Source organism: Vidua chalybeata, chromosome 3, assembly GCF_026979565.1.
Source record: "Vidua chalybeata isolate OUT-0048 chromosome 3, bVidCha1 merged haplotype, whole genome shotgun sequence".
NCBI lineage: Eukaryota > Metazoa > Chordata > Aves > Passeriformes > Viduidae > Vidua > Vidua chalybeata.
Genome location: NC_071532.1, coordinates 69009681 through 69021414, shown reverse-complemented (window position 1 = coordinate 69021414; position 11734 = coordinate 69009681). Strand labels below are relative to the sequence as shown.

At 43.7% G+C, this 11734-nt stretch overlaps 1 protein-coding gene across 1 annotated transcript; it reads right to left on the bottom strand.

Moving 5' to 3' along the window:
• Nucleotides 1-1618: 1618 nt before the first annotated feature.
• OSTM1 (osteoclastogenesis associated transmembrane protein 1) lies at nucleotides 1619-10917 on the bottom strand. The gene is made up of 6 exons (XM_053938315.1): nucleotides 10588-10917; nucleotides 7739-7853; nucleotides 6758-6855; nucleotides 5614-5778; nucleotides 4693-4858; nucleotides 1619-4386 (listed from the first exon to the last, which is right to left on the bottom strand). The coding sequence occupies exons 1-6, from the start codon at nucleotides 10915-10917 to the stop codon at nucleotides 4331-4333; spliced, it is 930 nt and encodes a 309-aa protein (XP_053794290.1). The 3' UTR covers nucleotides 1619-4330.
• Nucleotides 10918-11734: the final 817 nt, after the last annotated feature.

Below are 11734 nucleotides of genomic sequence, written 5' to 3'. Positions count from 1 at the left end.
ACATCACCTGTTTTCTTCCTTTCCATGTTATTTTTGTTGTAGATTAGATTAGGATCTCCAAGACAGAAACTTCACTTCAACTCTCAGCACAACACAAGGCACCCTGACTGCCTCCAGCAAGTAGCAACAGGCACCCATCACAACGCTGGGAGAGGTAACACTCCAGAGAAGTTGCAGAATTTACTGGCTTCGCTCTTCCAATGTAACTTTTCACTTTGGCAAAGATACAGAATGCACATCCTGCACAAACTTAATGAAGGTCAGGCTAAAAATGCTTACATCAGTCCCAAAGGGCAAATTCACAATGAAATATGAACAAAAATTGATAAGTTACCCATACATTCTGATTAGGAGTACAGTGATTTTGCTAATCACACAGCTTATCATTCCAGAGGAACTCTATATTCAGGGCATGAAAACTAAGGTAGAAATTAGCAGAAACACAAGATTTAACGGTACTTGATTAACTGGGCAGAAAGCATAAGAAACAAAACATTAGGAATCTGAAGCCATTTTGTGATTATGGCAGATATTTAATGAAGATGCAGAAAGCAGCCATTACACAAAAAAAAAAAAAATCTATGTTAAGTTTTTTTAAAAGAAGTCCCTTGTTCAGTGCTAAACAGGAGTCATCACTCAGCTCAAAACAGAATAAGGAGCTTTAAGGAACCTTTGAACTTGGATTATTTCAACATCATCACACAATCCAAGCGCCCTTCCAGCAGAAAGCAGTTGCTTTTAATTCAGAAGCCAGTCTCTGTTGCCATCCTACTACTCACTCCCAGTTCTGACCTGTGCAGGCCCCCCACCACAGACCAGTGCAGGGCTCAAGCCCAGCTGCACTGCCTCGCTTCCACCAAGAGGCCAGAGCATCCCCCTTCCAGCTCAGGTGCCATCAAGGTCCCGTTCATACCCTCTTTTCTCAGCATCTTTCAGCTACCCGTGCACTTTAGCAGCCTCCTCTGTGTGTGCTTACAGACCCCCATTTCTGAACCTCTGCTCTACCCATCAATTAAATCCTCTATGCTTCCCACTTGCCCTTCTCCTATGCAGATTCCCTTTCAAGTTTCTCTCCTGGGCAGACAAGCAGCTAGAACCACACCGACATTGCAATTCCCCCCGCCTTCCTGGACATCCCTTGCAAGGGACAAGACTTAAATCTGCCTTTGCAAATCGCAGCACTAGAGCACAAGGCTCCTGCCACCAGGCGAGACACCCGACTCTCTCCATGGTGAGGCACTGCGCTGCTGCTTTTCAAACCTTGCAGCCCAGCAGCGATCCAGCGTCGTGCCTGCTGAAGCTCTAAGGGGCTGGTGCAGGCAACCAAAAGCCTCCCCACAAAGACAGCAAGTTATCCCCACCAGCCTTACTTCTGCACAGTTGCAGCTGACACGAGCCTTTCCATAGACTTCAGGAGGCTTTGACAGGGCTGAAACTCCACCCTCTCAGCAGTTGCTGTTCTGTAATTCAGCACAGCACTGCTTTGCAAAAAACCTTTCTGATGCTGTTATCCTGCAAACAGCATAATGAAGAATAATAAGCAGGTGCTTCTGAACACAAGCCCAGAACAAGAGGAGTATAAAACTATTATCAATGAAGCAATTAAGTAACCACACTGTTCACTGTTTAGTGACAATCTTTATTAGAGCTGACTTTGCACATTTAGGGGTTTCCTAGTAAGTATAAATATGAATCAAAGTGCTGCCCCCCCAGTAAGAAATCTTTAATTCTACAAAAAAAAAAAAAAAAAAAAAAAAAAAAAACTAACAACCAGTATTTCAAAATTTATGCTTTTAAATACATATAATATGAAAAAGGCAAAAAATAAACAAAGATGAAAGACTAGCAGCAAAAAAATTCTATTTCTCTTTCAACAGTCTTTGCTTCCACACTTCTCTAGCAAATAGAGTATAAAGATAATTCAATCAACTTATATATGAAATATCCCACTAAAAATATAACACTGTGTAAAGAAAGTTTACAGTAGAAAGCTGGGGGGAAGAGAAAAAAAAAGGAGAAAATAGTAGATTTAACATTAAAAATCTCAAGTGTAAACTTTGCTGCTGCTTTAAAATCAAAACCAACAAAAGTCACATGAGTATTTCCGTTTGGCTTAGGAGCCAGGAAAATAAGAAAAGCTGATTTTTTTTTTAAAGTGCTTAACCACCATATCCAAAAGTAATGACTTTCAGACCTACTTAACATGAATGTGCTCAAAAAGCCACCGCTTACAGTATAATAGCTGTCATTCTGAAATGCTGCACATACAAACTGGCTTTATCTGCACGAATGAAAGATTCCTTTGAACAGCTCTCAATCATATGATGTCCCAAATCAATGTAATGCTATTAGAGCAGGCAGCTGAATAAGTACCAGAAAGTTGAAGTTTAAGAATAATAGATATAAAAAATACTTTTTTTTTTTTTCTTAAAAGGCAGCATGCCTCTCCCAGCCGAATGAAGGTACTGTTACACAAGAGAAACAGTTTTATATCATTGTTGTAAACTACCTAAAACAAAGTGACTGCTGATCTAGTAATTCACATGTTACACAGAGGAAGACAGATACTGCTTTCTATTAAAACACAAAAAGGCAATCATGTGGGTAGGACCAGTTGCTAACATGGTATTTTACTTATTATTAAATATATTGTTTAATAAACTTGTTAAACTTGACTTCAAAACCAACAGCATGTCCTAACAGAAGGAAAATAACAAAAATAAAATCATGACTAAAAAAAATTATTTGAAGAGCTTTAGGACTGTTTTTGTTACACTGTTATATATTTATTTGAGCCTTAGTGCAAAGGAAAAATTCAACATTATAGGCTCCAAAGCAAATCAAATACAACTATTTCATGAGGCATTTTGACAGACACCAGACACAGATTCCAAGAGAAATTTAATTTTTTTTAGCTGAAATAACCATTCTTTTTTATCTCCAGGTTAGAAAATACATTGAAAAATTGGAGCAAAGGCTCTGGCATTCATTAACCTCAGGTACAGCTATAAATAATTTAAACACTACCACTCTCCGAAATCAGAAATACAATAAACAAATTGAACTGCCACTATTGCTGCAGCCATCAAATTGTGCCCACAATTTGGTGCTGACAGCAGCACCATCCATCCCCGCAGTTATTGCACAAATTTCTCCATCAACTTTGGAGTTCTCCAAGTTTGAATTTGTTTACATCCATCTATTTCACAGGAATGATATTTTAAACTACTTCTTGAAAGTCACCAATTCCCAACAGTATATTCATGTTCTTCAGATCAATTTTTAAGTAAGAGAACCCGCTGGTTCACTTACTGCTAAAACAGATACCTAGAAAACACAACTTTTACCCGACAAAGTTCCTGTAAACACCTCTGTATTAAGCCACAGCAAGCTCTAGACCAGTAAATTCAGCATCTCCAGTGACTTGACTTTACCTCACTTCTCCTCTACAAAAACAAAAAAAAAACCACTAAAATGTTAGAATTAAAAAGGAAAGGAAATGGGATAATAAACAGAAAGTGAAACTTTGTTACCCAAGCAGGTATGTAAAATTAGCTTCTGAAAATGTAAGATTTGAAAAGTAACGATTTTAGTGGTTGAAGTGTGCAAAAGACTAAATATGCCACCAGTTTCAGGGAGAACAGAATACTGTAGCCATCAATAATTACTATTCAATCTATTTTTTATATTGTAGCCATCAATAATTACTATTCAATACTAATCCAGCACTGGAAGTTGTGCTGCTTTTGTTGACATTTTAGACACTGTATATTACCACTTTCTCTGCATATGTCATGCCTCTTTTTTAACAGTTGCCAGCAGCATGACTTTTCAGTGGTATAGGAAAGATGGGAACTTTTTAAAAGGGTTCCTTCCATCCCAAGTCTGAATATTATGTGGAATTAAAAGTAATGTTTTAAGCAGAAACATAAAACATTATTTGAAATTTTGTCTATCAAAATCCCCTCAAAAAGATTCAATATCTCAGGTTTTTGTAAAACAATTATAGGAAAATACCATGCAAGGAAAGTGTAGCTATTCTACTGATGTGAAGTACAAAAGCTTAGGGAACAGAAAAACACAGCTTCAGCCCAAGACTGAAAAAAACCCCACATATTTTTCAAAACCAGAGTCCATACAGTGTCACACAGCCCTGCCTTGTCATGTTTGTTAATATCCTCGCTTAGAAGTCAGACAGCATTTTGTTTAACTTGTGTTGCTCTGTATCATTACACTAAACCATAATTAACTCCTCTTTTGTGCCGGCCTCATTCCAACACAATTGTACCCACTGTATACCAGCAGCAGCTCTCAGGTTTTGTTTTGCAGCTCAGCTGTATTTTTCTTGGATGTTCACAAGATTGGCATTTGACTGGATGCGCTTGGCTAGAAAGGGAAAAATTATATGAAAATTAAACACAAAGAATTCCACAAAACTAGTCTCTCCACTCCCTCTATTTATCCGACACAGACTTGCAAACAGCTTTCTGTTCACATCCAGAAACTTTAATGAGAAGATATGGCTGAAGCTCTTTACTACCCTTCTTCAGGGGACAGCAGCAGACTAATAGTTGCTATTAGCGCCGTCAGCACAGCTGCAGGCAGATCTGGCTGGGCCTCCTCTCCCACAAGAGCCAAGCAAATCCCTGGCACCTCCCAATCCAACAGCGAAATGCCAACACCACCACTTACGCAAAATGAGTATCCGTTTCTTCTGCTTGGAGTGAAGGAAGCTACTAAGATAAAAAACAATAGGTAGGAAGAGAATAAAGGATGAAACTGCAATCACTGGGACCGTATCACTGCAGGGAAGAGAACAGTTGAAAGTCCTGCTCCAAAGCTTCCGAGTGATGTTCATCTAAAAGGAAAACAAAAGCAAACCATGAAAGCAAGCACATGCAGTTTTTCTGTGCAGCATGGCATGGCAAACACTCAGGCCTCAAGACATGCAAGTGTTCAAGTATCACCTCAGAAAATTGCACTTGAACAGATCTCCCCCCAAAAACAAGCAAATAGCTGGAAATGTTGAAACAAACTATTTACATCAAAACTTTTATAAGCTTCTAAAACATAACTGTACTCAGATACATGTAGGCACTGCTGCATGCCTGTTTCCCAGAGAGCTCACTGTTAATCTTTGGGAACAGGGCTAATCCCATACTTTTGAGGAGCACTCCTTCAGCCCAGCCAATTTAACCCCACAGTATACCAAAGCTTTTTCCAAACATATGTCGTCAACGCTGAGGATCCCTAGAAACAGCTACTGTAATAAGGAATCAATTAACATACCAGCTAGAACAATAGCAGTAAAGCCTCACATTAAAAGCTAGAAGATTAAGAGATTTATTTTTTTTTAAATCCATCTCCTTCACAGTAAAAAGAAATGAAAATGCAGCTACTCAAACTGGGATGGGATCAGGAGCTTCAAGTCACACTCCTGCAGCACTGCCCAAGGACAGGATCTCGCAGGACAGCCCCACCAAGCACCTCCCACCATGGGACACCAGCCTGCCAACGGCACTGCTGCCCCTACTGCCCCCTGCACAAAGGAAAAAGCAGTCCTAGCATGAAAAGCACAAATGGCTTAGATTAATAAAGTGTATTAACACTTACTGCATCTTCCACGTCAATACACAAGTGTGCAGAGTGCTCAGATTCACCACCTTGCCTGTTCATCCTCTGCAGGTGGTTATACAGATCATTCAATTTTGTGTAGGTTTCGTTGCAGTTTTTGCACACTTCTGTGTAGTTATTTGGTGACAGATCAATGCCTTGCCCCTAGGGTTATAAAACTCTGAATGAATGACAGTTTAAGGATTTAAACAAAAAATTGGTTTGATTTGCTACTGCTGACATTGACAGGGGCAGACTGTGCCATACCAAGCAATCCTTTCCATCTGTGGCCTTCACCACTCCATGAATGCAATACAGGACACTTGAAAACAAAACTACAATCTCTGAAGATATTTCAACCCAGTAATGGCTGTACCAGCTACCCACTGACCACTGGGTTAAGTCCTAGTTTAATAACTTGAACTTTTCAATAGGCCAGTCCACACTGCTCCTGACCAAGGCCTATAAAGGCACATTTCCTAGAAAGCATTAATAAAGAAGCAGACAGTTTCCACAAAGATTGTCCCATGCCCATTGAAGTAAACTCATTTCACTACTGAATGATCCTGAAATCTGGCCAGCTGCTGACTGGAATGGAATATGCAGTTTCTTAGGCTATACATGGCAATTTCTCTGAAGACAATTACCACATTTATTTTACTAAGGAAGTTATATTGTCTTTGCAATATGGCCAACCTTTAACTACAAGTAATTTTAACAGTCAAAAGAAATGTTACAAGAATTAAAGGTGTCTAGTCCTTCTGAGCTAGTCCATATTATCGAAAGGATATTTAAAGACTGAATTTCTACATAAAAAAGACAACAATTCTACAAAGCAAGAGCATGCAGACATGCTGGTTTTTACTATGTAATTATCAACTATTGTGAATTCAGAAATTTTGATGTGAAGTAGCATTGCAATTACAGACAAAATGAAGTCAAGGTGAGTATCAATTAGAATTAATTTCAGGCACTCAGTCTGTAAACAACTGCATTTTACCGATCATGGATTTATCTGCCTACAATTCACAAACTCAGCAGCAGTTTATTTGCCTAGTCTGCATCTATAGTTTATTCAGCATAAATAAAATTTTGGTAGCAGTTAGAGGATTTAGTGCTTCTCCTAAATACACAGCTTAAATACCTGAAGGTTATGTTCAAAACATGTCAGAGATTTATTGAATAAATCCAGGAATTCTTCAGTAGAATTTGATAATCCCTCACTGTTATTCTTTAAACAATCTGTGTAAAAGAAAGAAAAACATTGGGATATTTTAATTTCTAACATTTCTGCAGCCAGCAAGCCCCAGACACTCTACTCCTGCAGAAAGAGCTCTCAACCATAAAGGATAGGTCTAGTCAACACTGCAGTTTCCTCATCTGCCTGCCACTGATATCTCAGACCTGCTGACCTAATGCTTCATCGAGAACACATTTCAGAATTAATTGGCCTTGATTAAGTGAAAGATGAAGACTATCATCAAGAGCTTTCTGAAGAGGGGGACTGAATTATCTTTGGACTTCAAGATAAAACAAGATATTACTTTTATTTCCCAGCCCACAAATCCGGCTTTGCCCAGCAACAGTAACAGCCATTTTGTGTAAGCAGAAGCACCAGCAGCAGAGGTGAAATGGAGAGCACCCAGGAAACAGCTAGACCATGAACACAATAGTAGAAATCACAGTGTAATTATTATTCTTTAAGAAAAGAGCTGAGCTTTTTACCAGCTTTGACAGAAGCTCTGGGGCTTTCCTTCTAGTCATGGGCTCAACCCTATGTTACTGCTTCCATCCATGCTAGCCTACTTCAGGTGCTCTAATCAGCCAGACCTTTAAAAACAACATTATTTGAGGAATTTAGGAGTTCAGCAACAGCACCATGAAAGCAAGCCAACATCCTAGAAAATTCTCCTGAAAGTAGTAAGCATCATCAGTAGTTTTCTGACGGACTACTGCCCTCAGATTTTGGCCCTTACAAAAGAAAACACTCTTGGAATGGCTATAGTTCAGGATTTGTGTGTTATCTAGTGGCTGTATTCAAACAAACACACACAATTCTGATCTGTGCAAATTTTAGGGGCTACGTCATCACAGTAGCAGGAGAGCTACAGAATGAGTCACGTACTTGCGCAGTTGGCTGCCTCCCAGGTTTCATTGAAGAACTCTGAAAGGGTCACAACTATCTGCAGCCTGTCTGAGGTCAAGATGCTTTTGGCGCAATTGTGGCTCTCAGAGGAATTCTAGAAATAAAAGGAAACAAGAAAGGAAGCGAACAAGTGTTAAAAATACAAAGGGGAAATTCTGAAATGTATTTTACACAAGCACATCTAAAACAATCACAACACATCACGTCAATATTTCTGGAAAAGGCAGAGCAGAAGTGATAGAACAAAAATCTTTTGATTCTCCAATTCATACTGTAAGCAACACAGCTTACTGCACACAATCCCTGCAGGTCTACCAGGGCTGCATGCGAGTCAGTCAAAAATACACAAAAAAAAAAAAAAGAAACAAGCACACAGACAAGACCTTCTCTGCCAGGTGGCTCACATTCATCCATTCCTGGGCCACGGCCCCAGGAGCCAGCTCAAGGCATGTGCAGTCAGAGAAGAGGACAGGGTTGTTCTCGTTAGACAAAAGGAATAGTTGAGGCAGCTGAACCAGCGGACTGGCCTCAAACAAACCAAGCCCAAACAGAAACAGCCTCCAAAGCTGCTGCACCAGCAGCAAACTTCCCCCAGTGCAGCAACACCAGGAACAGAGTCCTCTGTGGAGCAATGCCTGTGCTCACCCACCCAAGCATATGTCCAGGCCAAGCTCTCACCCTCCCCAGACACAGGTACCAAGCTCATCTGTCTTAGTGAGCACCCCCATCCTCAAAGCAGGCTCTGCCACAACTCTTACCGCAACTTATTCTCTGGACCAAGCTCATAAAATCACAAAGTGACTGTAAAAGCAGTTGCAGAATAAACAGGAAGTATTCTGATCAGAATTCAGATAGAGAACCGTGACCTCCAGTCAGCTGACTCCTGTGCTCTAGCTCCTGGCGTCTGGCTGCTAAATTGACTTAAGCACTTCTCAAAATTGCCAAGGCTGCCAAAAGCCTCTTTGATAAGTGATGTGGGACACAGAAAAAAATAATCTCTTTAATGAGAAATTTGTTCCTTACAGTGCTTTACAAGAGATCCAGTTTTTGCCTCTCTTTGTTAAAATGGGAAGGGGAGGTTAAATAAGAACTTTCCCCAGGAGGCTCAATTGCAGAAGTCAAATATTGCCACATCTGGTAACTCCCACACTTGCCTGCTTTCATTTCTACTAAATTACAGATATGCAAGAATGTTGTTTATGCAGGAAACTCTGGTTGCTTCACAAAGGCTGTGAAGCTTCCTCACCACCTGGGCTCATGAGTAGGAAAAAGCACTTTACCAAAACTGAATCACACAGACCTAAATCATTCCTTAAATAAAGTTTGCCTAATTGATTCTTTAATTAGCCTGGTGAGGAGGATTTTATATTTCAGAGACATCCAAAACTCAAACCGCCCTGCTCCTGTCACACTGCACTCTTAACTACTGTTAAGATAGAAACATCGGATACCTGATTAATTGTAATCAGGGACTGAGGTTGCAAGAGGCACTTCCTTTATTCACCTAGTTAGTTAATCCACACACAGAAGGAAAGCCAACAGAAGTGCCTTCCAGACCATGTAGTGGACAAGTCCTCCCAGGCTGCTAGTACTCAAGCACAGCAGCTGCAATGAGTTCATACATATTCTAAGTACCACAATACATCTGGCTACTTAATCCTAGCCAAAATATCATGGTAGAAGTACCCAAGAGAATTACACATTAAATTTCTCACTTTCACACTACCTAGTCACTGGTGTGAAACAGCTTCCATAAAAGAAATAAACAGACCACAAGTTTGCAAACTAAATCAAGAGACAACTGGCTACATATCTGCCCTGGAGAGGACAATTACCAAGGGAAATGCATGCACTATTCCAATACAAGCACTGGTGTGGTGAGGGGAAATAGGAAAACAATCCAAAACACTACCCAAAAGCAACACTGATACTTCTCTAATGAGAGGAAACTGTGCAGTGAAATGGTTCACAGGCCACTGTGGCACCTATTTACTGCCTGTTTCTCATCAATGGCAATTCTAAATCTTGGAATTCAGAAATCCCAAGACTGAAAGCACAATCCAGGGTACATACTCCATATAAACCTGCTCTCTATCTGTTCTCTTACCAGGGCACCCACATTTAGCCATCATCACAGAACAAAGGCCTGCCTTTTGTCCGATTCACTAATGTCATCCTCACATTATCCCTGGAACTAACTTTTACAAATGGATCAGCTCGATGGAGGATGTAAAGAGAAGACCCAGCTTCAAAGTTCTCCCAGCAGTAGGGTGCACTGAGCCCCGGCAGTGCTCAGGCTTTCTACACACTCTCCCATGGGCTTTGGAGCCGAGAACACTGTGACATGGCTCCTCACAAGACGATGTGCCTCACTCGCCACAGCTTCACGGACTATCCATTTTCCGGGAAGTGCCAGGCAGCTAAGCTCTAGCAGTGCTCCCCATTAGTGCCCATACAACCTGTGAGCCAGAGCACTGCTTTAGCCATTGCTACATCAGCAAGAACAACTCAAGTTTTTCCACTCGCACAGCTTTCTCTGCGGGTGGAGCCACTTGCCCCCGGTCGTGCCAGGAGCGGGCGGCACGGACCGTGCCACAAGAGAGCAAAAGGAGGTGGCCGTCTCTGGCAGCAGCGCTTCCCAAACACCCCCAGCTCTGCCAAACTGCCCTGCGGAGCCCAGCGAGGCTTTCAGCCTGCCTTCCCGAGGATCCCACCGCCACCTGACGTGCTCCGGCACCGATCTCACAGGCCCGGAAGCCTCAAGGAAAGGGGCCAGGCCCCCAGCTCGCCCCGGCAGCCACGCACCCCCCTCGGCCCCACGGACGCACCCCGACGGCGCGGGCGATGCTGCCGTACTGTGCGAGCAGGCGGCGGTAGTGGTCGTGGCAGCCCTGGCACAGCCGCACCGGGCGGGCGCGCCGGCCCAGGCAGCCCGTCAGCGCCGCGCTGCCCTCCGCGAAGGCGGCCAGGAGGCTGCGGCACTCGGGCTCCAGCTCGGGCAGGTCGCCGGGCAGCCCCGCGCCCCACAGCTCCTCCGCCAGCTCCTGCGCCAGCTCCAGCGCCGGGGTCTGGCGCGGCCCCGCGGCGGCGGCGAGGCCGAGCAGGGCGAGCGCCAGCGCCGGCAGCAGCGCCCGGCAGGGACACCACGGCGGCGCCATGGCGGCCGCGCCGAGGAACCGGAAGCGCCGCGCCGGGAAAGAGCCGGCCCTCGCCCCGGGGCGCCGCCGCTGATTGGCCGATGAGAGGCGGGGCGGGGAAAGGGGCGGGGAGATGGGCGGGGAAATGGGCGTGACCGAGACGGGGATTCCCGGGGGGCGGGGCGGGAGCTCATCCCGGGGCCCATCCCGGGAGCCCATCCCGGGGCCTCATCCCGGGACACGGCACGGTGCTGTCCCCAGGGCTCGGAGTGTGTGCAAGCTGTGCTTGTGCCCGCGGGATGTACCTGCCTCGAACGCATCCTGCTCCGCGAGGAGCGCGGTTTCTGTGCCATGCGTTTTATCCAGGTCATACTCTCTTCACCTGAGAGGGGATTTTAAGAGTATCTGTCGTGTGGGAAGTGACTTTAAAATATGCTCAAATACAGCAACAATTTAAGGCTAAAAAATCCCCCAAACAGAGAAAGAAATTATGACGGAGAAATAAACTGCAACTTTCTGCAAACAGACTATTTCCCACGTTTGGTCTGAAGCTGGACACCTTTGCTGGTACCTGGCTCCAAACTTCCCGTGGCAGACTCTGAATAAAACCACAGCCACCAAAGGAAAACTCTGCGGAGCGGGAGGAGTGAGTGGAGCAGTGGGTGGCCCCTCCCGGGGGTTGAAGTGCCAGGCTATCCGATAACCCTGTCTGGCAGGACCTTGACCCCGTGCCCGTTCCTTCGGGCTCAAGCTCTTTTCAGCCGCTTCCACGGGCTTCTCACCGAGTCTGGGGCTTGTAGCGCTTTGGTAAGACACACATGAGAGAGATGAAGGAGAG